Here is a 27,357-nt window from a genome sequence, read left to right on the forward strand (position 1 = left end):
AGTTTTTTTCTTGCACTATAAATTATTTAAAGACTTGTGCATTGGATGGAATTCCACACATACATTTGTTGGACGTTAAAGGATTTAGCATCACTATAACATTTTTTTCATACTTACAACCATAAATATTTCTATTATTAAATCATTATATTAAATATTACAACCTGAATAAGCAGTAATGAAAGAAAACATTATTCGGTGTTATTTATTAAAACTTGTGCACATGTAAAACTCAGCTAAACTACTTCATCAGGATTGTGTGGGCATGGTTTGATCAGATACAACAACAGTATTGCTCAATTCTGATTGGTGCACAGAAATGCACGACATCACCTTTTTCCAAATTTACTCCATCCACTTTAAACCAGTGAGGAAAGTACACACAAAAAAAAGACCATTAACACACAAATCCCTCCTGTGAAACAACCAAACTGTTCTAACTTTGGCTTCATGTAGGACTCCATTGATCACAGTGAGAATCTAATTTAAACTCTACAACTCAACTGGACCAGGTGTAGGAGCTAACCCGGACTCAGCTGTGAGTGTATGTATTTCAACGTACCTTCCTGTTGAACTCCAGAGCTTTATGTTTACGGTCCAGTCTTGCCCCCTCTCCACCCATCTGACTGTCATCTATGCTGACGCTGTGTTTCTGCCTGGGGCCGAGGCACAGCACCCCCAGCCGGAGCGTCCTCCCCTGGGAGGCCTTGATCAGCGCCGCGGCCGTCTCGTGCTGCCTGACGGGGATGCCGTTGACCTCCATGACGTAGTCACCGGCCCTCAGACCCGCGCGGCCAGCCGGAGAGCAAGGCGAGCAGTCCTCCACCAGCAGGGGGCAGTCCCCTACGATGGTGAACCCGAAACGACCATCCGGACCTGGTACGATGTCCATCTGTAATGGGTGAAAAGAATATGTATAATTTAAGAATTTGCCTCAGTGTTTGACCCCAGAACATCACCCCAAAAACACCAGATCTACAGGTTACTTTACTATGTCATGTAATTCCACAGACATTAATCCACAGTCGCAGTATCGCTGTGATGGATTCAAAGGCCGTCAGACCTGCTGTATGCGGGACACCACTCCGATACTGGGAGGGATGTTCTTCTGAGTCTGGGCGATGGCGATGACGGCTTGCGGACCCAGTGTCGACACATTATGGCCCTCGATCTCCAGGACCTGGTCCCCCGCCTGCAACCCTGCAAGGTGGGCGCTGCTGCCTTCCTCCACAGAGAGGATGTAGCTGGGCCCATTCCCACCGAGCTGGAAGCCAAAATCCTCAGGCCAGCCCTGGTTGGACGACGGCATGCTGAGGACTTACGGGAGGAGAGGGAGAGCGAGAGAAAAGGTGGAGGTGGAAGAGAAGAGTTGAGAAAGAAAGTAAAAGATGCACACACATTCAAACACACTTACCCACAGTGGCCAATACACCCAAGTCTATCGACATTGCAAACACACGCTTAGATCAAACAATCCTTTGCACTGACGCAGTTGTTCCCCGTCTCCTTCCTCCTGCTGTCTCCCGTGTCTCAAGTTGTACTATCGTGAACGGCTCTGTAACCCTCTACCCTGAGCCATGACACACTCAGCGGTCCCTGACCTGGTTCACAAACTCCATAGCAGCCAATCAAATTAAGGCGTCGCAGAGATTGTGACCTTAATTAGCTTGAGAGACAAAAGTTCCTCCAGCTAATTTTTTTATTTTACTCAGTGCACATGCAAGTCTTGCCTGTTGAACGGTAATTAGGCAGCAAAGTAAGAGAGCACACCACTGACTGCACTGATGAGTTTTAAGCATGAAGGAGATAGAAAACAGCAAATAACAAATAAATAAGGCAAAATGGCAAATAGAAAGGCTCAATTTTGGATTGAAATATTAAAATCAGAATGAATTAACCCATATTTGACAGTTTTCAAAAACACCTCTAATATGAAAAATACATAATTACAAAAATTGACATGTTGGTGTTTGCTAAATATAATCTACTATAAACCCTCTCGCTCAGCTGGAGGCTAATGATGTGCTCCACAGCCTCTAATACCACAGCACAGCAGGATTCACACAATGGACAAAACTGGTAAGACTTACAGAAATCTTTAGATGGACACCGAGAGCCCCGTTTGCTCTGCCGAAAAGAGTATCTGCCTTTTTTGTTTTGCAAAAACTTCTTCATCTTGAATGTCAAGGTGGCCTGCTAGCAGGCTAATATCCAATCTGTCCTCTCAAATATAATGTAAAAAAAATAATTAAAAAAAAACAACCTCCCCCCTGACCACCCCACAACCCAAAGTCAAACAGAGAGCGTGACAAACTCAAAATATAGCCCCATTCATCCACCCTGAAACCACAGCAGCCTCCTCATGAGCAAAGGGTGAGTGTGCATGAAAAGCCAGTGCAGTCTCTTTGTGAGTGTGTCAAGGAGTTAGTCCTGCGTCTCATCCCTGATTCATCCTTGGGCCAGTCTGCTTGCACAGTGTTAATCAGAAAACTGGGACGCGTACACCCGCGCACCTCGGCTCCTTAATAATTCTCTCTCCAAAAAGGGTATTGTGAGGCCTCATTTTTCTATAAATACACCAGTGTGTCTTTTTCCTTCTCCTCCTCTCTTGGCTAGGTGGCTCTCCGAGGGACCGCTCCTGGCCCAGAATCACTCTGCGTCGATGCAAGAAAGCCTGATGAGTACTAATTGGAGCGTCTGCTTGCCTGGAATTCTGCGTGTCCGTGTGTGTGAGCACACTGAAATGTTCAGTCCATTGAGAAGGAGCAGGGGCAATTTAAGACTTTAGCCTGTAGGATTAGCTGGATTATGAGCTGAATCTTCAGCACTCCTCCAGCCCTTTGTCATTAATACTGAAGGAACACATGCTCCCCTCCCATGACGAACACGTACACTGACTGTAGTGGAATCATATAGGCAACATGCATGCCTTAGGACAGGTGTTATCAGGTGGTAAATCAGAACATATGACAAAACACTGCAGTGTCAAGACACAGTCTGTATCTGACAATGCAGGCTTTTGACTGCTAGTACAGAGCAGGTGAAATAGTCCGATAATCTTAAAGCCACTGTGCGTGTGGAATTTTTTATTTGATTATATCGTCCTTTAAATGATCCTGAAGCCATAGATTTATTTGTGGAACAATGAGACGTGAAAGTGAAAACTGGTGCAGTCTCTGTCACTTTCAGCCCATTCATTCTGTGTCGTCTGGTCCAATCGGTGGGCTGGTCTGAGCTGGGCGTGCACTGCTGTCTGCCACAGTTTTTCTCTTTTTTTTGATACTTCACATCCTACAAATAGCACCTACAATCTTCTATTTTTTTTTATTTTATAGACCAACAGAAAGATTGATTAATTGAGATAATAATCAGCAGATTATCAATAACAAAAAGACCTGAAGTAGCTGAATGTAATGTGAATTACTTACACAAGTGCTTCTCATAAAGACAAAATTCCTAAGTGAGTTTGGCATCGCTCTGCCCAACTTCAACATGAGCAGAGGTCCAATCGGTGTCAAATGAAAACACCCACACAGGGTGTGCAGAGCTTTCAGAAATGCACGTGGGCGAAGTCATAAGCAGCAACAAAGAACACAACTGACTGGTACAAAATACACAAAAGATATTCAACTACAATAACAGGAGTAAATGTAATTACTTGCTTCCACCCTTGAATGTGAGAGATTATGTAGATAGGGGAGATATATAAAAGAGGTTATCATATTATTCAATATCATTGATAGGGCACCTCAGATACTGTTATTATCTGACATTAAGTCATTAGCTGGTGTGTCAATAACCCATAGCAGTTAACAAGTTGCAGAGAAAACATTAAAATGAGAATTCATTACAGCTGATGAGAGAGTACAGGTGGTTCCTATTGGAGTGTGAACTGGCATTAGAGGCAAAGCACACAGTAAGGAACAGGCAGTCCAGTACAAAATGAATAATTAAACACAAGTGGCTTATATCTGCAAACACATATTGTTTGCTTCAATCAAACTCCCATCTTACACCACAGCCAAGGCCGTTCCCTCGTGTGTGACAACATAATGAGAAAACTGACATTTTACAGGCAACTGAGTCTGATAAAACTGTCCAGTGAGTACAGCTGTAACACATTCTTCTTCACTGAAATCATACATTTGAGCATGTCTATATTATACTTTAAGTTTTGTTTTTGTCTTAAGATACAAGGCAACGGATTTATCTTTAAGACAAACAAAACTGGGAGTCATTAGTCAAGTCATAAATGGCGCGGAAAATACTAAGAAAGACTTCTCGACCCTAAACTATAACTGCAAATACATTCAGTGCATTGTGACTGATTACTTATCTATTATCAGAAACATTCAAAGTGACAAACACACCAGAACAGCACATCAAAAGTCCAGCACAACCACACATCCCTTACCTTTTTAAACAACATCCATAGACGCGCACACACAGCTCCTGAGTAAGACTCCCCTCTCCAGCACTGTGAGCTGTAACATGAGTGTTGGGCCATGTCCGCAACCAGATCCAACAGGTGTCTTGTTATGCCTTGTTGTTGTTGTTGTGTGGAGCACTGGATGACAGTAAGAGAGAGATAACAATACTAAGTAACTCTGAGTTAGTTATTTATGTAAGCACTGGAATAAAACATCTTAATTCGGAGTCTGACTTTGAAGAAGGAATGTTCTCCTTGCCATTTAATTAAGTACTGTACTTAAGTACAATTTTGAGGTACTTGTACTTTACTTTGAGTATTTCTATTTGCTGATACTTCTATTCCTCAACATTTCAGAGACAAATTTATACTTTTAACTTTACTTTTACTATCTTTTCTTACTATTAACTTTACAAATTATGATGCTCTCTTATTAAACTGCTAATAATATGTTAAAGTTTAGCTGATACAATTAATAAATAAAATAGTCGATTGACAGAAGATTAATTGCTAAATTTCGCTTTTGCTAACATTAACTTTTGCTAACGTTTTTATAAACCAATCAATTAAACAAGAAAATAATCTGCAGAATGATCAATAATGAAAATAATCATTAGTTGCAGTCCCATACATAATAGTTCAGATTAGCTCCACACATGCAGCAACATTAAGATGGTGCTTACACATGAATTCCTGATTAATAATAATATAATATATAATACTATAACACTCACAGCTAAGGGGATTTGTCTGCTTGAGTGCTTTAACTTTTAATATTTTAAATACATTTTCTTGATTGTGCTTACATACTTTTACTCTTACACTTTGAATGCAGGACTTTTACTTGTAATGATGTATTTTTATTTTGAGTTTAAAGTTATGTTCTTATTTGAATGTCGACTATATTTAATATTAAGCTTTAGATTTTATCATTTTATTAACAATATGTAGACGGCAAACTATGAATATGTGGACAAAGTTCACATTTATATCAGCAGACAGCCCACCTTATTCAGCACCATCAGCCTCAGCGGGTCAGCTACTAGCTTGGAAGTTAGCTACATCGATGCTAAGGAAATAGCATTGTTTACAGTAACATGAGCATGGACCAAAAGTGAAGCTGGTGGCCATAGTGAAAGCCAAACCAGCTATGTTGACGTGAGATAAAACACTGAGAGGCAGCTATGTGTGATTAGACGAGAAGGTAAGGGAGAAATTAATTATTTAACGGCTTTAGAGAATCGATATGCTGGTTCGCTAACGTCAGGTACTGACGCAGGTTAGCATGCTAACGTAAACTCATCCGAGTCGGTTTTTGCAGGAACGTGCTTTTAATTTCAGAAGACACGCCCTGCTTTATTTCGTCTACAAGTCTCACCCATGTTTGAACAAAAATAAACAACAAAAACTTAACAGTGACATGGCTATAGCGTCTTGTTGAGTTTGCTACCTGTTGGTGGTCAGTTTGTACTATAAGCACCTGTTGTTTTGTCTCTGTGAAGCAGCCAGGTGAGACATGGATTTCCTCACTCTGTTCGCTATCTACGTCGTCGTGGTGCTGACATGTATAGTCCTGGTCTGCAAATACTCAGGGCAGCAGCAAACTCCCTTTAACATACTGTTCAACTCTGTGGTAAAGGTAAGAAGGAATAGCCTTGAAACTAACTGTTATTCTCATAAACGGACACTTGGTGGCGCTGTTGCACTATTATCTTGAAGTGCAATGACATGCCTACTGCGTTTAGAACTGTTGCCAATAATCTTCACAGGTAGTTGCTCCAATTACACCAAAATGGCTCCAGAGGTTTTCACAGTGGACCATGCACAGGCTGTTTCATCAAAGGTTTGTAGTAATAATGTCCTCATGTAAAAATCTGTTCTCATAATATATTTGATTGGGTCTTATCAGCCAAATTCTGCCTTTCGTTTTTGTGTGAAGCAATTCTGTAGCCTTCAGTTTGTGCTGTCTGCTTTTAACTGCAGGAACAACATGTTCATCTATCTGCATGTCCTTCTGGAGTGCGCTGTGTACGCAGAGTTCACCTTCGAGGTGTTTGGCTTCTGCAGGGAGATGGACACCACTCTGACCAGCCTGTCTGTGCCTTACATCCTGCTGGCCGTCAAGACCTTCTTTTTCTACCTCTGCATCAAGAGAGACCCAGGTTAATTTTCTATTAGCTGCTGTATGTTGCAGAGGAAGTGCAACTGACAAGCTAACCTTAACACTTCCCAACATGACAGAGATTCATTCTTTATCAGTGTGCTGACAAATTATGTCTTCTTATGTGTAATAACTAGGAGGTTGGTAATTACATACATCAGTAATTTCATTTTGTAATCTGGAGGGTAAATCTGTTTTCTTAGGGAGTTTGGTAATCAAGGGACTGGCTACACAGCATCACCCTTAGTGCAGTAAAACAGGCAAAAATACCGCATCCTCATGTGGGTCCATGTCTTGTCACCAAACCCTCTTGGATGCACTATTTTGAAATTTCATTGTTCCTAAAGGATCATTCTCTGTTCATTCTATCTGGTCCTAAAGAGTGATGCTGCTCTACCTTACCACTGGTTTTAAGGCCTCATTTAGCTAATTTTAGCCGGTGTTTTTACAAGAATAGCCAGAGAAAATCACAGAGTAGTTGTAGGATTATTACACTCTCCTCCTCTTGACTCTCCATCTGCCAGGCACGGTGACAAAGAGGAAAGTCGCCGCCCAGCTGCACATCTATCCGTATGACAGGAGATTGTTTCACCCGGGGGTCTCCTGTCCGACCTGCCAGCTTGTCAAACCAGCTCGCTCCAAACATTGCAGTGAGTACTGTGTTATAGACTCGTGCTGTTCTTTTCCCTCCGGGCTAAAAAGGAAATAGAAATCTCATTTAGTGCTGACCGTTAACACCTGTCTGTATTTCAGGGGTCTGCAACAGGTGTGTCCAGCGTTTCGACCACCACTGTGTCTGGGTGAACAACTGTATCGGTGCTCAGAACACACGTTACTTCCTGCTTTACCTCTTCAGCGTCTGTGCCATGGCAGGCGACATGGCCTTACTAACAGCAGACATGCTGCTTCATGCCGTACTGCACTCAGGACTTCTGAGGGCCAGTTATATAGATGAATATGGCGAGCAGCAGCCGGCGGGGCCTCTGTTTGTCGTACAGGCAAGTCTCAGTACTGCTGACCCCTTTCTAAACATATGTTACAGCCATGTTTATTTCCAAGTCGAATCATTTTCTTTTTCCCTCTGTCCCTCCAGCATCTGTTCCTGACCTTCCCCCGAGTCATCTTCATGTTGGGCTTTCTGGTCTTCGTCTTCTTCCTGCTGGCGGGTTATGCCCTGTTCCATTCCTACCTGGCTCTGGTCAACCAGACCTCCAACGAGTGGTACAAAAGTCGAGGTTATGTTTGTCAGCATTGTCACCCAACTACAACAGCAGACCATCTCTGTAGCCCCGCGCCAGACCACTCTAAAAGATACTACTACAGCCGAGGGCCTCTCAAAAACCTGGGGGAGATTTTCTTCCCTCCAAAACCTGTTCAGAAAAAAGACAACTGAAAAATGATATTGCCCTTGTTTTGTTATGCTGCATTTACTGTTCGTTCGTTCACATTTACTGTTTCTAAGAACGCCTTCTGACTGGAGAAATAAAGTTTACGTTAATGATTTCTGCATGGCTTCTGGTGTCTGTCTGGTGTTAAAATAACATCTTGAGTTTTTCAAAGACAGCAGTTTCCATTTTTCAGAGAGTCTGATGCTTAACTCTGTGTCTTCGATGTAATGGTAATCAGAGCTGCAATGATTGATCGATCAGTTGATTGAATGGAAATTAATCTGCAACTCTTTTGGTAATCAATTAATTGTTTCCTTGATAGTTATTATTAAGCAAACATGTCAAACATTTGATGATTCCTAAGAATTTAGGTTGACCTTATCTTATATTAAACTTAATATTTGGGGGTTTTGGACTGTTGGACAATGCAAGACATGTATGATCTTGTGCATCTCGTGTGCACTATATATGATATATTATGATTTTCTAATGCTTATTATTATAATCTATTAATCATGGGAATAATATTTATATTATTAAAGTATATTATTACAAGTTTTGTTTATGAAAATTTAGTTTCAGCCCTGACTGACACAAACTAGGACTGAACCGGAAGCGGGGCTGGACTTCTTCGCGTGTTGTTCCTGCCCCTTTAAGCCGGTGCGGAAGTAACTCGCAGAATTGAAGCAACGCTCAGAGGAAGAAGGTCAGGTCCGGTCAGATCTCCTCTCTCGTGAGTTTTAATATTACGCTTTTAAAACCAAACCAGTTTATTACTCAACACAAAGACAAAACTGGGCGTTTTTTTTTTTTTTTTTTTACATACTGTGCTGCAGAAGTTTATGCCGTAACGTCCGTGACTTCGGTCGGTGCGGGGAAAGCAAAGTGCGGTAACTACGCTACCAGAGATCTGAGGCGTTTCATTTTAAACCAGCCAGCGAGTAACGGTTCGGTATCACTCCCGTCCTCCGCGATGTCTGGGTCCAAATGCACACGGCTGAGCGGAGCGCTGGTGAAACAAGTGCTGGAGTCGGTGGACAGCGTCCTGTTTGACTGCGACGGGGTCATCTGGCGGGGGGACCAGGCCATCCCCGGCGCCGCTGAAGTCATAAACCTGCTCAAGAAAAATGGGAAGAAGGTTTTCTTCGTCACCAACAACAGCAGCAAGACGAGGAAGATGTACGCCGATAAAATGACAACGCTGGGGTTCAACGTGACGGAAGACGAGGTGTTTGGGACGGCGTACTGCTCCGCCATGTACCTGAAGAATGTCTGCAAGCTGGAGGGCAAAGTGTACCTGATAGGCAGCAACGCGATGAAGCAGGAGCTGGAGGCCGTGGGGATCCAGCAGACCGGGGTGGGACCAGACCACATCTCCGGGAAGCAGATCGACTGGGCCAACGTGCCTCTGGACCCCGAGGTGAAGGCGGTGGTGGTCGGCTTTGACGAACATTTCAGTTACATGAAGCTGAACAGAGCCTTGCAGTACCTGACCCAGCAGGACTGTCTGTTTGTGGGAACCAACAGGGACACCAGGCTGCCCCTGGAGGGGGGCAAGGCTGTGCCAGGTAGGGATACTACACCGGACACATTAAAGAGGCTTAGAGCAGATTAACACACAAAGTGAAGCTGTTGACACACGTTGAGCTCTCACACTCACACAATTTTTGTTTTGTGTGGTGAAAATAAGGCTTCATTTTTTGAATTTGACAGGTCTTGACATACATTTTTCATGTCAGTAAAAAAAGAGACTTATCACTCACAGACCTATACATTCTCAAGAGAAACGTGCTGGATACTGAATCATGCTTAAAATAACACACATGAAAGATGCAGAACTTTAATGTTCTTATGTGTATGTAAAAAAGTCTACTTCCTGGAAAGTCCAGGACACACAGTTATGTGTAAAGGCCTGTGGTAGGTATGCAAATATAATAGAGGTTTTGGCTCATACCTGTCTGACCCTGTTCCTCCCATCTGCTCTGAAGTCCATCAAATGCCAGAAGTATTGAAATACTCTCTTTAGACACTTTAACTGTAAAACAAAGCCAGACTGTACATTACCCATACATTTTTAAGAGTTGAGTTAAGAGTGGGAACTTTGTCAAAAAGCTGGTGCAGATGCTGCGACCTCAAGAAAAAAACAAGCAATAACCAAATTTACAGATTTTTTTTAAAAAGGGGCACAGTTGTTTCATGTGTTCTGTGGCTCTGGATGAGCTTCGTCAAGTCTTAGAAAAATAACTCTAATGATGGATTGGATTGGACTCTAGGACTTAAAGTCATCATACTACAGCTTTTATTTTGACTATCCTTTTTTTAATGGAAGTTTAAGGCTCAGATGCTGGAGTGCTCCTTCAATGAGCTGCAAGGGCCACAGGAACTCTCGCTTTCCTTTGTCGAGCTAAATTATCAGTTGATGGCACAGGGAATTAAATAGATTTGCTGTGATCTGTAGTGGCATTAAGTAAAAGGTCACCTCAACTCCCCCTCAGGTACAGGCTGCCTGCTGCAGGCCGTCGAGACAGCCGCCCAGCGCCAGGCCCAGACGGTGGGCAAACCCAACCACTTCATGTTCGACTGCGTGGCCTCGCAGTTCGGCGTGGACCGCGAGCGCTGCCTGATGGTGGGCGACCGCCTCGACACGGACATCATGCTGGGCTCCAACTGCGGTCTGAAGACCCTCCTCACCCTCACGGGGGTCAGCACCGTGGCGGATGCTGAGGCTCATCAGAAGAGCGGTTGCGCGGAAAAGCAGGGGATGGTGCCGGATTATTACGTGGAGAGCATCGCAGACCTCCTTCCAGCTCTGCAGGGATGAGACTGAAGAGTAGCTACGTGATAGCCTAGCTACTGTAAACCTGAGGAATTTGGGTAGCCTGTCACATGCCAGGGTTCACTGTCTTCTAAAAAGGGAATATTTTCACAAAGATTCAAATCATCTCTATAACAAAGTCACAGCTGTCGTGTGATAGAGGACACAAAGACTCTAGAGACACTATCCAGATTTTATCAGCACTTTTGTCTTATACTAAACCATTATTAAAACCTGCTTATTTTAAATGATTTAAATGTTTGATTATTAACACAAGAACAACAATTTCCAGTATTGTTTCAATGTAATTTAAGTGTTAAAGAGTGTGGCTAAAGCAGAGGAGTGTATGTTCCTTTTTTTGAGTAAGAGGTGAGTTTACTTTAAAGGGCTTATCCTGTCTGTGGTGCAATCGCCCCTTAAGCAACAAGTAGTCAAACTCAAGAGGGGAAATAAGCACACAAAAAGACAGTCAACAGTTTGGTAATATATGTGTGTTCAGGTAGAGGCAGAGAATGGGGCTAAATTGCACAAAACGGGTATTTGAGCTTTGTGTTTCTTTGTGTATTTTAACACCTCAACAGAATGTTCTCATATCTGCAATTAAGACTCATGGGAAGGTGCAATGATATCCAGTCCTGTCGTTTATGTCTGTTACGTGAACTATTATTGAAACAGAATGACATTAATGTTTCAGATGTATTTCAATCTTCCTTTTACCATCCACTTTCTGACTTGTCTTCAGTAACAGCATCACTTCTGCCTCCAAAGCAATGCTGAAGTCTGTAATAAAACATAAAACTATCTTCACTAAATCAGCCTCTGCTCTCTGTGGCTTTAAGTTCAAAGTGAACACAGCAAACTTCCCTCTGAATACTGCGCTTAAAGTCACCTTGGGCTGTCAGCGGCTGGATGCAGCAGCAGCAGTTAGAAGCGCATATCACCTCTCACCTGATGAGAGAGACTTTCCAACCTGCGCCTGCCTCACCTCTTTGTCCTTTGTGTGGCCCGGGGAGGGCGGCCAATTCCTCTCCTGTAAGTGTATGTTTGAATGAGGGGGGTGGGGGGCAGAGTAGGTACAAAGATGGATAATGTTAAGAGCGGCATATTAAGTCATATCAGACAGGGAAGACATTAAAAAAAAAGGGAGGAAATTGCAGGAAGACCAAACTTGAAAACTGGCAAGATGCAGAGCTTTGTGTGAAAGTGGGTGACTGTTTTGGGAGGGAAACAGTGAGACCAAAGGAGGAGGAGGAGGAGGAGGAGGAAGAAGAAGAGGGGAGGTCTGAGGTCTGTGGGGACAAAGAGAAGCTGGCCAGGTGAAGCGAGTCTCAGTCAGCGCTGGTCATGACCACAGCTCCATGCCGATAGCCACGAGAAGGGAGCAGACTGAGTGAGGAGCCGTCAAGGGACACAGGATGGTGAGGTGCTGGAAACATTCAGAAAACCGTTTGGAGGAAGCACAGTGCACGGTAAGTAGAAGACATTTATTCCATATTGACTGAGGAAAGATTTTACCACTTTTCTACATTACCAGCAAGAATCATTTGTAGAGGAGGATGGGACTTCCAGATGTTCATTTAACTCCAAATTTCAGCAGCAAAACAGTAACAATCACATGAATACGGCTGGTGGTTTATGGCCCTGTACCGAGATGTCGAGTACTTTTTGAAATAGCTCGTCATTGTTTCTTGTGTGCGGTGACATCTCTTCAGGATGGGGGCTCTGCTGCGTCCCCCCAGTCCCACTTCCCACACAAGGCATTCTGGGTCAGCCTCTCAGCCTCTCTGCTCCTGGTTGTCATTACCCTCGGTTTGACGGGGTACCTCGGGATGTCGCAACCCCACTCTCAGGTATGACGCACACCTCACCCACCGTAACCTCCATGTTGTCCCACTGGGGTTTTTTATTTTTGTTTGTTTGTTTGTTTTTCTACCTCCAATAATCAGAACGTGTTTCTGCAGTCTTTACAGATTGTGAGAATCGCAGCTCCAGATCAGACTGGAGCTCTGATCAATCAGTCGGCCGTTGTGGACCAGCAGAACGACCTGGTGACCTTTTCCGTGACCTCACCAGCAAATCAGACGTCCACTGTGCTGTTTGATATCAAACATGTGCGTACAGATGATTTGCATTGTTGTCATTCACACATTTGGCTTTTTTTTTTTTTTTTTTCCTTCCTTTTCCTGACAGTGTTCACAATGTGATTTACATTCCAGCTGAGAGAAATGGAAAGTAATGCAAGCGGCCGACTGTCTGCTGTTGTGTTGCAGGGTTTGATTTGTTACAAACCAGTCGAGCAGGACAGCTGCCTCCTGCGAAAGATGGAGCCGTCCGATTATGACAACGTGCACTCCCTCCTTCATGAGTCAACACACAAGGTAACAGGCAGTGACATTTCAACACGTGAGAACTGAACAGTCGAGTTATATAACAGGATTTCCCTCGCTGCGTTCAGGATATGTGAGACTGCAAAACGCTTATTAAGAAAAAGAAAGCCGGGGGCTGCCCTTTTAGCTCTGCCAGCTGTTTCTGAAGTATCAGCCTCACTAATGTGTGAACTGGCATTTCTGTCTGCGACTCATAGCTTTATCCACTGAGCCAGGACCCGCTGGGTTTCATTTGTTTTGCATGACTTCCTCGCCACTCCGTACAGAGAAAGATGTGAAGCATACAAGGGCCTTGAAGAGCCCATAAGAGTCTCCCTCTCTCGCCTCCACGGCTGAATTCCTCAGCACATCTGATCCCTCCAGCCCCCTCAGCGCGCCCTGGATCTTCTTACAGGAGGCTACGGGAGCGAGCCCAAGCCCTGGAGCGGGGCACAATGGCCGCTCTGTGTGAGGGCTCTTTAGCTTTTAAGACTCCTCTTGGATTAAAATACAGCCTGATGCACTGGGTAGTCAGGGGAGGGCCATGTGTATCTGCCCGGTGGCAAATACCTGACTGGTACACAACCTTGACGCCTGACTGTCACTGTGAATTCAGCCCTGTTGCCCTCATATGATTTGTAGGGAACCATGTGAATCCTAATTGTAATGTGACAATATGAGCAGGTGAATGGCCATGCTGTAGGTAAATGGGACCTTGCAGGTAAACTGAGAGCAAATTCTGGTTCTCTGCCTTATCTTCTTGCACAATAGCCCATTTCCACGCATCAAAAGCTGCAGTTGAGTCTCTGAGCATTTTTGTGGTGTCACATGTCTCACACTGCCCCTCCGCATTCAAACCTAGCTGTTGATCGTCGTCATTTAATCTATGATAGGCGGGAAAGGCTCGTTTGGATGGAGAGTGGATGTGGTTCGTCTCTGTGTTGAGGCACAATGGTCGTCTTGGTCTCATGCAGCAGAGGAAAAGTGGTTGTTATGTGACCCACTCAAGCATGACAGTAGTCCGAGTGGTTCACTATCGGAGGAGTAAGTGGTGCAATTACACAGAGCCTTTGCGGCGAAGAAGAGCGTGAATGTGCAGCCGCGTTGACCTCATCGGCGAAGATATCGGCCTAATAGCGGCTCGAGTTTCAGCCTTGGTTTCCCTCTTCATATCTCCACCGCTTTCTCTCAAATGTATTCAAACGACCTTGACACTGTGATAGCAACTGAATGACGCTCCAGCTCGGGAGTTTTATACTCCTTTCTGCAGAGGACAAAACTCTTTGTCCGTTGTGGGTTTTCTGTTGAGATACTGTGATACTGTCCTCCGCAGAGTCACTTCCAGCTGTCTGGGAATGAGACCCAGAGGCACACAGAGTTCCTGGGGGTGCTGGCAGCCAATCAGGTGGACGTGTCCACGCTTGAGGAGCCTCTGCAGGCTCTGTGTCGGGACAGGTCTGTCCACTGGACCAAGAGGGCCAAAGGTCAGAACAGTCAAACTTTAGAAACCAAAGGATTGTTTTTACATAAACATCAAATGATGTCATGTGTCTTTCACTGGTGGGATCCTGTTTGAGTAACATTTGCTATAAACTACAGCGCCCAGAAGATTTAGGAGAAATGAATGGGCATCAGACTCACTCTGCAGACACGGAAGACAAGTCAGAGAAGATTGTTGGTTCTGGATTTTTCACACGATTTATCAACGCAAAAATATAGATTACTCCAGCCTGAACCTTTAAATCCTGGGCTTACAATAAATTAAGGAAACCACATGTGGTTTCAGCTTAACTACTGATTTATGAATCCAGAATTTCCCCTGCCGACAGACAACCGAGTAATCCTGACGATTATTTCCTTGATTCATTGTTTTGTCAGTGAAATGTCAGGAAATAGTGAAATAATATTATATAATCTCCCAGAGCCCAGGATGACATCTTCATATTTGTCTTTGTCCAAAACCCAATGATTACTGCCGTAAATGACAAAGAAAAGCAACAATTCCTCACATTTTAGAAGCTGAAACTAAACTATTTTTTGGCATTTGTGGTTAATCAATTATCAAAATAGATCAAAAACTTCACTGAAACGTTGCCATTATTTGCTAATAGAGTCAATTAAGATGTTAGCTTAAAAAAATCAGCAAAGTACACAAGCTGAGTTCAGGATACATTTGTCAGGACTCACAGAGGCTGTGCACGGGCAGTATTTAAAATTAGTCAGCCGGCAACTCCATGACGAAGCAAAGTGTCAGGCTGAAACTCAACCCCCGATCTACTCGCAGTGACCTTTCCACTGTGGCCGTAAATGGCAGGCTGAAAAAAAAAAAACACTACGTACTTAACTGCATAGTCACTCAACAACCTAGTACCTGTCGTGCTGCTGGCACATTTGACATATCTTTAGTAGTGTAAATATCACACACTTATCAGGCTGCTTTTAAACCATCGACTGTTTGTGACAGTGACCTATTTCGTGACTGGTTCAATGCCAGGAGAGTTCTGATCCGTCTCCATTATAAAGGCTCTAAACAGCTTTGTCATGTATTTTAATGCGTCACCCTCTCTCTCTCTCTCTCTCTCTCTCTCTCTCTCTCTCTCTCTCTCCCTGTTTCTCAGGCCCGGGCAAACAGAGGCTGGTCTACTTCTGCATCGACATCTGCTTCCCCAGCAACATCTGCGTGTCTGTCTGTTTCTACTACCTGCCAGAGTGACTGTGTGTATTCAATTCTTCTCCTCCCGGCAAAAGATCAGGGAAGCAAAGTTATCTTTATAGCTCTCCTTCTACAAGAAAAAAAAACAGCTTTGACTGTTTCCTTTGTGCCATACAGCCGCCAGTTAACCAGTGAAGCAGCCAGTCCTTCCAGTCTGTTTCCATCCTTCCGAGAGAGAAGAGATGGAGACAGACTGTCACGGTTATCGCCAAAGCCCCATCGTCACTCCCTTCATGTCTAATACCCTCTGGTGGCACACTTCAGAGATTACAGAAGAAAGATCCCTTTTTTTTTTTTTGTATACACCTCTAATTGTATTTCCTGTAACCCACTACTGCAGTGTAATTATGTGTAACCATTCCTGTTGCGATGTGAGTGTTTTGATCTGCCCAATAAAAGACTGTTGGGTATTTTTGTCTGATTTTTCTTCATCAGAGTGAAAATTGAAAGGAGACTGACAGAACTCACAGAGTACAGACTTGTCTTTACTGTGGAATCTCAACCTTCATTTACTCTCTAATCCACACAGGGTCATTAAGAATAGTACACCTTACAACTCGACTCTGAATGAAGAGTATCAAATGAATCATACATAAATCACACATGAGAGGTTAATCAATTCCATGGCCCGTCCAAACACAAAGTTACTGTAAATAACGTGGTCCTTTTCGTACAATAAATATGGTGTACTATAAAAACGAAGACTTGAAATTGGTCTGGTTTGTGCACAGAATGATGAAGTTAAAACTGTGTAGGGTAGTTTATAAACACTACCATGTATTTTCATTCAACTCAGACTTATTTCTATATTTGAATACTTACAGGCATCTGGCAGAAGAACCGTCATTATGTTCAAACACAAGCCTCTGCTTTCTCAAGATTATAATTTCAGGGAGAACTTTTAAACTTTTAAAAAATTCCCACTGACGCCGACGGACACACACCCTCTGAGAATTCACTCACATCTTCTTAAGAGTCCTTATGCTTCCTTTGCAGTGACTGACCGCCACCTCTTTTCACTTCATCTTCATCTCTTTCTTCCCCCTCCTCCTCCTCCTCCTCCTCAGCCCAGCACACTGTCATTGAAGGCCAGACACACCACGGCCTTCTGGTGGCCGCTGTATTCCCTCTTGATCTCGCCGGTTTCCACACACCACAGGCGAGCCAGGTTGTCAGAGGACGCTGTGATAGAAAACACAACCTTAAATTCACCGCAAGGCAAATTAAATCTTAATCACTCAGTTTTAGCTTCAACATATGTCACCCTCACAAATTCAAAAATGCATTTGAATCACACACAACTAGTAGTTTTTCTTTTTGTTTTGAGGTGTGGTATCTCAGGGAACATCGCAGATCTTTCATAGGTTTTTAAATCTTTTCTAGAGAACAGAATCGGTGGATTTTCTCCGTAAAAAGGAATTGTAGCTTCTTTTGTTATGAATACTACACAGTGCGACCAGGATAAACAAAACTGATAGTGTAAAACGTGACAGAACACATGAATTACCAACTCAAAAAAGTGCTACCAGGGCTCATGTACTGACCAGTTACAATATACTGGGAGTCTCCAGAGAAGGCACAGTCCCACATCCAACCTCTCGACGTCTCTCCAGGATTGTTGCTCTTGATGCTGAGTTCAGTCATAAGTGAGAAGTTGGTCGTTCTCCAGATCTTACAGGTCTGATCTGCTGAGCATGTGGCCAAAAGTCTGCAGATGACGACAGACACAAAAAAGTCATTATCTTCAACTTCAAAACATCCCAAATGGAAACTTCAATTTGCAAATCAGATTTTTAGAGCACAACAGCATCTCATTAAAGTATCCAACAGTATCCAACAGGGCAGACATGTTTAAAATCGACTGTACGTTTTCCAAGCTACAGTAGCATTATTTGTTATTGGACAGATTAGGTTTTGTAGAGGAGAAGGTCACTCACGTTGAATCTGGGCTGAACTTGCAGCGGAGAGAGTAGCGGTTGTGGGCAGGGATCTTAGTTTTGGGAATGAGCTGAGTCACTTCATCTCCAATGCCTCCAGCGAGGTTCCACACATAACAGTTTCCCTGTCAAGGAGAACAAAGGAGGCTGTTTTAGTCGTAGAATTTAACTTAACACTCAACACAGTATCGGCGCTTTCCAGACTGTTTGGGTACCGACCGAGCTGTTGACTGCTGCCATGTAACTTGCATCTGGGTCAATGTGAACTGAGTTGATTGAGACCTCTGGCTCAGGAATCAGCTGTTCATTGTGGTCAGTCTTCAGATCCCAGATATGAATCACTCCACTCTGGTCTCCAACAATCAGCTCTGCCTGAAAAACAATACTGATCGTTTACTGACATTTGCAGGCAGTAAGCACACACTGTAATTGACCTACAGTAACATTAGATTAAACAGACATATCTTGCACCACCAAAATAACAAGCAACCAATATTAATAAACCACTTACCTGGTTAGGGTGCAGGCACACACAGTTGATTGGAGCATTGACTTGGAAAATCCTCTGACACTGCAGATTTCTTGACCTGTAAGAGGAGCAAGGATAAAAGTTTAGTTTGTTGATCACAAAGTAAATATAACACAGGTCGGTGAGCTTGCCCTGCAGTACCTCAGATCCCAGATGCGAGCCATGCAGTCCTCTCCTCCTGTGTACATCCAGCGTCCATCTTCATGAAAGCCCACAGACGTGATGTTCTTGCTAACTCCGTCATAGTTGATCACCGGGTTGGGGTTGTTGGAATTCAGGTCGTACATGCGGATGTGCTGATAACCTAGAAAGCAGAGTGCAAACTTAATGTGAAATATAGCAGAGATGAGTTTAATTTTGCAGTCCCAGCATGATATTAATTGACTAATGAAGCAAAGGATTTACCAACCTGCAGCCGCAATCATACTCCTGTCAGGTGTGACCTCAAGTGAATTTACTTGCTGGAAGCAAACGTTAAGGAAGTGGTTTGTTTGGGTCATGTCTATAACATTTTACAGCAAGGTTCTGATTTGTGAAGTTGAACAAGTTTCTCTAAAGCAGAGGGGACACACCGCTGTGAAGATCTCATCCACAGACAAATCCTGGAGCTGCTTCAAACACAATGAACAGCTTCTGACAGAAACATGTTGGTTTGACTGAGATATGGGTCAGTAGAACATGTTAAACACAGGTGTACTGGTAATAGCAGTCGTTTGATCAACTCAAATGCAAAAGTCAAATGATCAAATGTCAGCTCAATTATGATATTATAAATATCTTTCACAGCATGCCAGTCAGAGTAAAGGATACAGAGTCCTGGTGCTGGACTGTCCTGGTGCAGATCCCGCTGTGGGCCTGCCAGAAACGGACGGTGTGGTCGTATCCAGCCGTGGCCAGAATGACCGGGTCGCTGCCCACCGTCCCCTGGTTCACATTCATGCTTGACTGGTGCTCGTCACCGCTCGGACTGAAGCGAGTATGACACTGTATGGAAATGTAGGAGGTCAGCTAGCTGCTGTAGTTTTCTTAATATCGTTACAAGTCACGTGTTTACAGGAACAAGGTTCAGTTATTGTCACACTGTGGGGAAAAAAAAAACAAACATTTATTTTGAAACGTGCAGGCTAACGTTAGCAAAAAGTAGCCTAGCTTGGTTTAAAGGCTATGCAATTCAGACAGTTAGCTAACGTTTCTGCTACACACTAACGCCCTGCGGTTGTGACGTCATTTCACTGTAGGACTTCATTTATAACAGTTTCAACCTCTTATCAGAAGAAATACGAAACGTTATGATTACCTTCAGTTGTTTGTGTTGATGTCTGTACGTCCCTACAATGTGTCCCCTAGAAACATACGATTGTGTTTTGAACGTTCCGTGTTCTTCAGCACCAGCGCAGTGCTGCCATCTACTGACCAAACCTGCTTTTGGTCATGGCAAGAAGAGCGGACGACAGTAAACGTAAAAAGCTGTTTATTTAAATCCAGTTTATCAATGGAGACATGGCGCCAACATTGCGTAAGTCCTTATTTTAGTCAAAATATACTTTAATTACAAAACTTCAATTAGAGAATAGTGTTACCTGTGAGTTTGTTTTTAAACTCTGGTTGCTCATTACATTTCAATAATGGAACAATATCAGTTGCTTTACATGCTTGACACATTACATATGGACATATAACTGTTTTTTTTAAAGTAAGTTTATTCAACAGCTTTAAACAAACAACAGTACATTCTTAGATAAATATATATATATATTTAAATAAATAAGTTAAATAAATAAATAATGCAGAGAATCTCTATCTGCAAAAAAATAAAGCACATGTGTAAATTTTGCTTGTTAACATCTTAATTAGAACAATACCAGCAGACAACTGTGACTGCAACATGTGTTTTCCTGCTTGCTTGGTTGGTGTGTGTGCTGATCACAGGCACTACAACAGGGCAGACATGTGCTGTTTCACCTCCCCTGGGTCAGCCAGGGAGCAGGCCATGACCACCCCCCTGATCCCACTCCTCATCTTAGTGGAAGGGAGGATCTGCAACATATTGTAAGAATTTTCAAACATGTTATTTGTTTTTATAACTTATGGACAAAGCATTGAACCAACGGCTTCAGTACCTTCACGTATATTTTGCATCTCTCCAAAAGAAATTTCCACTTCATCATAGTTCGCTCGTCATCAGTCAAACTGGTGAACTCGTCTGTCTGCAACAGATGAAATGGAAATGCTGTTCATCTCTGCTGAAGCACAGATGCTAAACGTTTGATGTGGTGGAATTAATAAATTCAGCCAACAGCAAATATTTCCTGACTTTCCCAACCCGCACTGAATTTCAAAAACAGCTTAGTTGGAGACAAACAGAATACATTTTTAACATGTCCCAGTATCCATATCTCTATTCTTATGTTCCTTAATTGCCGAATATAGGGGCTGATACATTTATTATTGAGGATGAATAATCATCTTTCTGTAAAGTGGTACTGACTGTGCAGCCAAGTGTCTTCTCTGCCACTGGACTCCTGAGGGTGCAGGCATGCAGGGTGCCGGTGTGGTCCGTGAAGTCCACCAGCAGGTAGAAGCCTGTGGTGGTTGACAAGGCCTGATCCCTCCCTGGACACAGCTCGTTGACGCAGCTCTGCGCGTCCTCACTCACCTGTATCTTACACCTGGAGCTGAGGCAGAAGAGAAACCCAGGACCAACCCAGGAATTGTTTATTGACTGGAGTGGCATACAGATCATTATTTTAACAATTCACCCATTCCATCCACGTGTGTTGAACTCACCACTGTGTCCTGATAACTTTTGAAACAGAGGAATCGAGGTCGAGTCTGGAGATGAAGCTGTATGTGATGCCAAAGAAAGCCTCAGGATTCTCCCAGGCCTTCTGCTTCAGCTGGCTCACCGTGTACACATCGTTGATGGAATCCACTGCAGAGACAGTAGCAGCACCACATATCCATGTCTGCGGCCTCTCTCATTGGAAAACAGCCAGTGACAGAGGCTGTACTTGACTACTGATAGTTTGATGATTTACAATAGGAGAAAATAAACGACAGGGTGGTGTTATACTATATCTTTGTCATTGTCAATAAAACCCATGAAAAAAGACCAAATCCAACAATGTCTTATTCTACTTAAAATGGCTCACTAATATATAATTTCATTTATATAAAATTTTTAGTAATAAACGAAAACATCTGGACAGTGAAGAAATTCAAATGCGTAGCCCTTTTAAAACTCCTTGTGTTCATTTTCAAGAAGAGACATGTCAGCCTGTGCAACAGTGAGGCTCATTGTTTTTGGACTATAATGGAGGTCCATGGAACAGAGGAATAGGCTACACAGGCCACACAGGCAGAACTTGTCGTAGGGTCAATTCACTGTTAGTTTTGGTCTTCTCCTCAGATTTGATGGCGGTAAGAAAAACATAGAATATCACAAGACCTATCCTTTTAAAGCACAAAAATATGATCTCTGCCAGTTTGGGCTCAGAACTTGATCATTACGTATGTAGTGTGGTCAGATTTGTACACTTACTTTTTTTTTTACAGTTTTTACAAGTAACCTGCGTCAAGGAGTGCAATTTTATTATATATAGCACTTTCTATTAAAGTATAATCCAAGAATAACTTTAAAAGAGAGGAAGAAAAGAAAAAGTATGAGAAATAAAAGCTGAGACCTGAAATAGAAAGAGCATTTTACATCATGGTCCAGAGAGACTCATTATAAAACTGACAGCATCGGAGTGAGGGGAGTTCTTCACTATAACCCACCAGGTACATCCTCTGGCTTCTCATCTTGATCCAGAGCTCCAGACTCAGACACTTGTTTAGCATAGCTGAACAGCAGGCTGGCCTCCCTGGTGTCTGAGAGCAAATTATGATTGACTTTGACATGTAGTCCTCACTGAAAATATTCTACACAGCAGCAAGAAAATGTACGCCAGAGCTGGTTGGTTGGTTTTCCAAAACAGTGTTTCAGTTGTCTTTTTGTTGAATTGCACAATGAATGGTTGTATCAGATCCTCTGTTGTATAAATGTAATATCTTACCAGGGTTGACAGTGATAATGGTTTTCGAGTTAACGGTTGCTGCCATGCAACTGCGAAAGCTGTCAAAGCCAATCTTTGCATCAGCTATGAAGAGAACTTTGAATGAAGAATAAAAGTTAAAATAACAGTAAGTTATCTTAAACACAAACACACAATCACATCTCAGATATCCACTTCCATGTTTCTCTTCAGTAAAGTATGTTAATAGGACATGACAGGCTGGAATAACAGTTCAATAAAGATTCCTTTTGTGGCTGAGAATGAGCAGCAGCCGTCAACCTACCCGTCTCCTTGGGTATCCAAGTTTGCACAAGCTGAATGACTTCTCTGTCCCAGCTGTGAGTGAAACAGAGGTCAGGGAGAGCACAGTGAAAATCAAACACACATGCAGTTCAGCGGGTTAATCTAAAGCTTCATGTCACCACAGTAAATTTAAAGATACACAGCGGCCAATAAGATGGAATATGGCACAAAAGCACCATAAGTAATAAATATTTATTCATTTTCCAGATTACTAAATGGTGATGACGCACCAGACGAGGGGGAAGGAAGAGACAGAGTCATCAAAGAGCTTCACTTCCAGTCTCTGCCCTTTGCGACCATCTGAAGTGGTGAACTGCTTTGGCTCTCCGATCTGAAAAAGTAAACAGAATCATCTGAAGTTCCTATCACATTATCTTCCCTCCATGAAAAAGAATATAGTGATATTACATACAGCATCTGGCCTTTTTGTGAACTCATCTTCAGAGCCATTATGGTAAGTTGGTATGTTCCAAGCAAACAACAAGGATACTACCATGTAACCATGAAGACAAAACTGACACAGTGTTGTCTATTAGGCAATTTATAAGATATGAATTCAGCAAATTTTGAAAATTTTCACCTGTCTCATTTTCAAACTTGTTATTATTTGCTCAGCATCTTCGATCAATGTCAAAAATGTCCTGAATCAAGCTTATCAGGCACCCCACCGCGGCCTCAGTGACAGGTTCCATGACTTTTCCACGACCGACTTTCATAAGGTTACATCGGGGCACTCTTTAACAACCCTTCCCTCCTTGTTAACGTTGTTTTTCAGCTCAGGAAACTTTAACAGCCTATTTTCCACCATAGTTGAGCTGGAGAAAAAGACAGCTGTAAAACCACAATCTAATGCAATCAGTGTGTGGAAAACGTTGGAAAATACATTCCTCTTTATTCCTGTAGAGTGAATTATTAGTAAAAAAATTTACAATATTATTTGAATTTAATGTGGAATATTAATACCCCACATATTCCCTAGAAAACAACTCTAAAAAATTAGTAATATCCCAAAAATTTCATGAGCAGTTTGAACTGTGATTGATTCAACAACAAACACTTATTTTGAGAGCACATTACGACCTTCCCTTCCCAGGATTCAAACTGATGATCTCAGTTCACATGTTCTTAAAGGAAACATCCACCCTAAAAAAGAGGCAGCTTTCAGCCATATTCTGATCATTTATAGGCCAAACATGAACAAAGTAACATGATTTATATTACTTACTCCACCTCCTATCAACCTTGTCAGTCCTTCTGGATCAAAGTACACGCACCACTTTTTTGTGATTTATTTTTTCAGTTAATTAAAACAGTTACAGAAGAAAAGCAGATGCCTTTTTCTCCATCAAGTGTGACTTTCCACCAAGAGTGGCATTCGAAATAATAAGCTACTGGTGGTAACTTAATATTTAACAGACGGACAAGAAAATGGCATCAGACTTTTCATCTAACTCTTGGCAAGAGATCCTCTTTACTGTCTCAGACTTTTACATTTTACTTCACTGGAAAAACACTGGCATTTTTCTAACCATCATTCCACTCTTTCCATGTAATACTAAAAAGCATTATGGGAAAAGAAGTTAATTAATAGCATAAGCAGAAGTCCATGAGGCAGGTTGATGGAAATGTGGCACACCAAACAAGTTAATAAAATAAATAAATAACGCAATGTCAATATAAAAAGTAATTCCTAAACTGATATATAAAGAGAGAGGGCATGTAAAAGTGAACTTTTGAAAGACTGTGGCTTTACCGATTTCACTGCAGCCAGTATATTTATCACTGAGCCGTCCAGGCGCTGGCCATTGGCCTCTATGTCCCCCAGAGAGTAGAAATCTGTTGAGTCCTTCACCGGCAGGTGAATCATTGGCAGCAACCTGTCGACGGTGTCCGTGTCAGCACACAGATTCACCTGGGAATGAGCCTCTGTCACCAGCAGCCTGTAGTGGCTGAGACAGCAGATACAGGCCTCTGAACCAGTGAGGCTTTACACACTGTTACATCATATTTTACACAGCATTACAGCCTAGCGACGTTCTCATCCTCCAGCTTCTTAAAAACACCACACGAAGAATATGACTAAGAGTTACGCGTTAATTACCTCGGTGTTGTAGGACAGAATCGGTCGCCTTTCTCTGGGTCTTTGTTGGTAACCAAAGAATTTTCAATGGTGACTGGAAAAAATAATAAACTATTTTGTTCATAGACATTTCACTGTGTACATGTTCTAATTTCTATGGATAAGTATTTAACTTTTATTTAAAAAAAAAAAAATATGGTTGCAATAATTTTGTTCTTGTAATGCTTGATTTTCATTCTACTCAATAATTTATCAATAATTTAACAATAAGGAGCTTTGACTTTCTAGCCTTGAAATTAGCAGGTTTTGGAGTAAATAAGACACTAGTCAAAGCTGGACATGACTATTACAACTATTTTGATGAAATTGGAAACTACACATTGATTTAAAAAACTTTAAGCACCTCTGATGCATTTCGTATAACTAATGAAAAAATATTTATTTTTACAAAAAGTATTTTTAAGGCTTATGGAAACTTTAACAGGAAGAGTAACATCCTCACCACAGTCTCCAATGCTGAAGCTGTTGGAGAGCCCGTTGATGTAGCCGCCATTTCCCCAGGATGTCACATTAATGAAGAAGTCAGGTGAGTCTCTAATGGTGAAGCTGAAAGTGAATCTGTCTGTGCCAATATCTGAAATTCAGACATATAGGTTCGGTTAGTGTTGCAGTTCACTGAAAAAGAGTGAAAGAAAAAAAAAGATATTTATTCATCTATCCAGAAGAGGGGGCTGGTGTACAACAAACTAAGGTACGGTGCTTTTAGAAGAATGTGTCTTTAAAAATAAACAATGCACTAATATAAAGAAGATACCAACTTTTTCTGTCAGGGAAGCTTTTTACATCAGTTTTCCCAATGATGATTCCGGCCACTTTCTGGGAAAACAAAACATTACTAGGGTAATTACATGGTGTAGACTTGTTTATTTTAACAGTTCAACACAACTTCACAACAAAATCAATCATTGAATTGACAAGTTCTTGCTGATTTTGTTCAAGGGCTGTTGCTACAACAGAGAGATATTAAATTGCTGTAATTGGTTGAAAGGCATCTGAACTCACCGGATGAGAAAAATTGGGATGCAGCTCAGAGATGGCAATGATTGTCTCAGCAGCCATTTTGTTATTCATACACCCAGTCCAGTTCAGTTTCATCACATTTACAGACTCTTTGAAATAAAGTAAAACAAATAAAACAATAAGGGAACATATTTTAAATTACACTGGGATAAAAAAAAAATTATATATATATATATAAGAATTTCCCATTTTTGTAACACCAGCTTATAGCAGAAACATTAGCATAAAACTAATAAATAAGAGTTAATTGCTGGTTAACTAGCTAACATTAGCTAACAGGGGAACAGGCCCACTGTCACTTGTTCGCTGTTTTTATTTTTTAACTTTTCTCATTTCGCCTAATTTGATAACAACAGCCTAATTTCAGGTATACCTCAGACATTTTGCTGTTTTAATGAGTATTTTCTTTACCTGGGTCTGTTTTCCTGACCGTTTAAAACGTTTTTTCGCGGCAAAGTTTTTTCTTTTTAACGAGACAACACTGAAGTGCTGCCTTCACATGCAGTCGGAAATATCAGAAAAAACACCTTCTACCGAAAATAACAGGTCAAAAATAATTCAACTGCCTGGTAAATTTATTCAACTACTGTACACCGTTTCTTTTATATATAAAATACATATCAGATAGACAATCAGAAAAACAAATCTTTTTTTTAGACAACAGTAAAATAAAACATTCACCTCCAGTTCCTTATTGTTCAAGCTGCGTGCTGATGTTCAGTCATGGATTAAGAAATTTACGAGTAGCACTTGAAGGTTACAATGCAACATGTCTGTGTGTGCCACCCTTTTTTGATGTTCATCTTAAAGGAGAAAATATTTTGTTGTATTTGGTAATATTCCCTTGTATGAAAAGGTAAATTATATTATATTATATTATTATATTTATCCCCCTTAAAGAATAATTTCACACTTGCAATCACATCCTGATAAGAATATCAAATAAATATATTCAGTTTAAAACGCCCACTTCATTGATTCCTCATTTGCTCAAAAATATTTGAATTTTACTAACTGTGATCAACAAAAAGCTTCGTTTAATTACACATTTTACACAGGGCTGTTATGAATAGAGACCTGGGTCTATTCACCTGATGTTGAGATAGAGTTTAATGATGTTTCCTTGGATGAAATCTACAGTTTCAACACACTTTCAGCACAGTAAACATCTATAGCTGAGCAAACATGCAGTGAAATGGGACTGAACAATACAGTGGGTCGGATCAATTGACTGGAAGCTTTCAGTTATACACACTTTCACACACACATTTATTTGTACACTGTATGAGTCATGTCTTCAAAAGTCTCCACTGTGAAAGGTATCCCTGCATCTCAGACTTTGATATTGCCTTGGTAATCCATCTCAGTCATCATACACAGCGTGGGATTTGCTCTCAGACAGCTTTGCTGAGATGAATTTGACAGTTTCCTGGTTTTGTTTTGATAGCACAAAGCTGAATTTGACATGTGATACTGTCTTATGCACTTAAGCAGGAATCAA

The 27,357-nt window shown here is 41.9% G+C and overlaps 6 protein-coding genes across 11 annotated transcripts in view; 3 read left to right on the forward strand and 3 right to left on the reverse strand.

Annotated features, from left to right (window-relative positions):
• grid2ipb (glutamate receptor, ionotropic, delta 2 (Grid2) interacting protein, b) overlaps nucleotides 1–6,046 on the reverse strand; it is a 38,568-nt gene extending 32,522 nt beyond the window's left edge. For 2 of the 3 annotated variants that reach the window (XM_056366327.1, XM_056366324.1), the window contains exons 1-4: nucleotides 5,910–6,046; nucleotides 4,415–4,567; nucleotides 1,064–1,317; nucleotides 563–892 (exon numbers count right to left, since the gene is read on the reverse strand). In XM_056366327.1, coding sequence (XP_056222302.1) covers nucleotides 563–892; nucleotides 1,064–1,309 — 576 coding nt within the window. In that variant the 5' untranslated portion in view covers nucleotides 1,310–1,317; nucleotides 4,415–4,567; nucleotides 5,910–6,046. Of the gene's footprint in view, nucleotides 1–562; nucleotides 893–1,063; nucleotides 1,318–4,414; nucleotides 4,568–5,879 lie in introns of all 3 variants that reach the window. The other variant, XM_056366325.1, reaches the window with a different exon arrangement.
• Nucleotides 5,936–8,093, forward strand: zdhhc4 (zinc finger DHHC-type palmitoyltransferase 4). Its single transcript, XM_056366329.1, has 6 exons — nucleotides 5,936–6,068; nucleotides 6,199–6,272; nucleotides 6,413–6,591; nucleotides 7,115–7,240; nucleotides 7,344–7,588; nucleotides 7,684–8,093. Exons 1-6 carry the CDS (start codon nucleotides 5,946–5,948, stop codon nucleotides 7,981–7,983), a joined length of 1,047 nt encoding a protein of 348 aa, XP_056222304.1. The 5' UTR covers nucleotides 5,936–5,945; the 3' UTR covers nucleotides 7,984–8,093.
• Nucleotides 8,094–8,656: 563 nt separating this feature from the next.
• Nucleotides 8,657–11,605, forward strand: pgp (phosphoglycolate phosphatase). Its single transcript, XM_056366376.1, has 2 exons — nucleotides 8,657–9,546; nucleotides 10,474–11,605. The coding sequence occupies exons 1-2, from the start codon at nucleotides 8,952–8,954 to the stop codon at nucleotides 10,797–10,799; spliced, it is 921 nt and encodes a 306-aa protein (XP_056222351.1). The 5' UTR covers nucleotides 8,657–8,951; the 3' UTR covers nucleotides 10,800–11,605.
• An 81-nt stretch (nucleotides 11,606–11,686) lies between these two features.
• On the forward strand, nucleotides 11,687–16,247 carry bricd5 (BRICHOS domain containing 5). Of its 2 annotated transcripts, XM_056366378.1 has the most exons (6): nucleotides 11,687–12,262; nucleotides 12,506–12,643; nucleotides 12,755–12,904; nucleotides 13,064–13,171; nucleotides 14,493–14,643; nucleotides 15,778–16,004. In XM_056366378.1, exons 1-6 carry the CDS (start codon nucleotides 12,209–12,211, stop codon nucleotides 15,870–15,872), a joined length of 696 nt encoding a protein of 231 aa, XP_056222353.1. In that variant the 5' UTR covers nucleotides 11,687–12,208; the 3' UTR covers nucleotides 15,873–16,004. The 2 variants fall into 2 exon arrangements, with proteins under 2 accessions (XP_056222353.1, XP_056222352.1); XM_056366377.1 differs by lacking the exon at nucleotides 14,493–14,643 and having other exon boundaries at nucleotides 15,778–16,247.
• An 89-nt stretch (nucleotides 16,248–16,336) lies between these two features.
• On the reverse strand, nucleotides 16,337–19,752 carry mlst8 (MTOR associated protein, LST8 homolog (S. cerevisiae)). Of its 2 annotated transcripts, none has more exons than XM_056366374.1 (9): nucleotides 19,636–19,752; nucleotides 19,149–19,322; nucleotides 18,748–18,799; nucleotides 18,480–18,642; nucleotides 18,321–18,396; nucleotides 18,029–18,181; nucleotides 17,810–17,934; nucleotides 17,417–17,580; nucleotides 16,337–17,054 (listed from the first exon to the last, which is right to left on the reverse strand). In XM_056366374.1, the coding sequence occupies exons 2-9, from the start codon at nucleotides 19,275–19,277 to the stop codon at nucleotides 16,936–16,938; spliced, it is 981 nt and encodes a 326-aa protein (XP_056222349.1). In that variant the 5' UTR covers nucleotides 19,278–19,322; nucleotides 19,636–19,752; the 3' UTR covers nucleotides 16,337–16,935. The 2 variants fall into 2 exon arrangements, with proteins under 2 accessions (XP_056222349.1, XP_056222350.1); XM_056366375.1 differs by having other exon boundaries at nucleotides 19,149–19,418; nucleotides 19,636–19,713.
• A 289-nt stretch (nucleotides 19,753–20,041) lies between these two features.
• On the reverse strand, nucleotides 20,042–26,348 carry meiob (meiosis specific with OB-fold). Of its 2 annotated transcripts, none has more exons than XM_056366373.1 (14): nucleotides 26,268–26,348; nucleotides 25,839–25,945; nucleotides 25,595–25,652; nucleotides 25,279–25,410; nucleotides 24,798–24,870; nucleotides 24,450–24,645; nucleotides 22,927–23,027; nucleotides 22,677–22,729; nucleotides 22,394–22,489; nucleotides 22,116–22,208; nucleotides 21,126–21,270; nucleotides 20,827–21,013; nucleotides 20,459–20,545; nucleotides 20,042–20,375 (listed from the first exon to the last, which is right to left on the reverse strand). In XM_056366373.1, exons 2-14 carry the CDS (start codon nucleotides 25,929–25,931, stop codon nucleotides 20,271–20,273), a joined length of 1,419 nt encoding a protein of 472 aa, XP_056222348.1. In that variant the 5' UTR covers nucleotides 25,932–25,945; nucleotides 26,268–26,348; the 3' UTR covers nucleotides 20,042–20,270. The 2 variants fall into 2 exon arrangements, 1 of the variants encoding a protein (XP_056222348.1); XR_008826289.1 differs by having other exon boundaries at nucleotides 20,241–20,375; nucleotides 20,459–20,541.
• Nucleotides 26,349–27,357: the final 1,009 nt, after the last annotated feature.

Source organism: Seriola aureovittata, chromosome 21 (genome assembly GCF_021018895.1).
Source record: "Seriola aureovittata isolate HTS-2021-v1 ecotype China chromosome 21, ASM2101889v1, whole genome shotgun sequence".
Lineage (NCBI taxonomy): Eukaryota > Metazoa > Chordata > Actinopteri > Carangiformes > Carangidae > Seriola > Seriola aureovittata.

Coding starts and splice junctions, on each gene's coding strand:
- pgp (XM_056366376.1), top strand. CDS start 8,952: ATGTCTGGGTCCAAATGCACACGGCTGAGCGGAGCGCTGGTGAAACAA. Junction 9,547..10,473: donor GGGGGGCAAGGCTGTGCCAG/GTAGGGATACTA, acceptor ACTCCCCCTCAG/GTACAGGCTGCCTGCTGCAG.
- meiob (XM_056366373.1), bottom strand. CDS start 25,931: ATGAAACTGAACTGGACTGGGTGTATGAATAACAAAATGGCTGCTGAG. Junction 22,490..22,676: donor TTGGATACCCAAGGAGACGG/GTAGGTTGACGG, acceptor CTTCATTCAAAG/TTCTCTTCATAGCTGATGCA. Junction 22,209..22,393: donor CATTATCACTGTCAACCCTG/GTAAGATATTAC, acceptor ATTTGCTCTCAG/ACACCAGGGAGGCCAGCCTG.
- mlst8 (XM_056366374.1), bottom strand. CDS start 19,277: ATGAATGTGAACCAGGGGACGGTGGGCAGCGACCCGGTCATTCTGGCC. Junction 18,643..18,747: donor GAGTATGATTGCGGCTGCAG/GTTGGTAAATCC, acceptor TCTGCTTTCTAG/GTTATCAGCACATCCGCATG. Junction 18,182..18,320: donor TGTGCCTGCACCCTAACCAG/GTAAGTGGTTTA, acceptor ATTGTTTTTCAG/GCAGAGCTGATTGTTGGAGA.
- zdhhc4 (XM_056366329.1), top strand. CDS start 5,946: ATGGATTTCCTCACTCTGTTCGCTATCTACGTCGTCGTGGTGCTGACA. Junction 6,592..7,114: donor CTGCATCAAGAGAGACCCAG/GTTAATTTTCTA, acceptor TCCATCTGCCAG/GCACGGTGACAAAGAGGAAA. Junction 7,589..7,683: donor GGCCTCTGTTTGTCGTACAG/GCAAGTCTCAGT, acceptor CTGTCCCTCCAG/CATCTGTTCCTGACCTTCCC.
- bricd5 (XM_056366377.1), top strand. CDS start 12,209: ATGGTGAGGTGCTGGAAACATTCAGAAAACCGTTTGGAGGAAGCACAG. Junction 12,644..12,754: donor TGTCGCAACCCCACTCTCAG/GTATGACGCACA, acceptor GTGTTTCTGCAG/TCTTTACAGATTGTGAGAAT. Junction 13,172..15,777: donor TTCATGAGTCAACACACAAG/GTAACAGGCAGT, acceptor CCTGTTTCTCAG/GCCCGGGCAAACAGAGGCTG.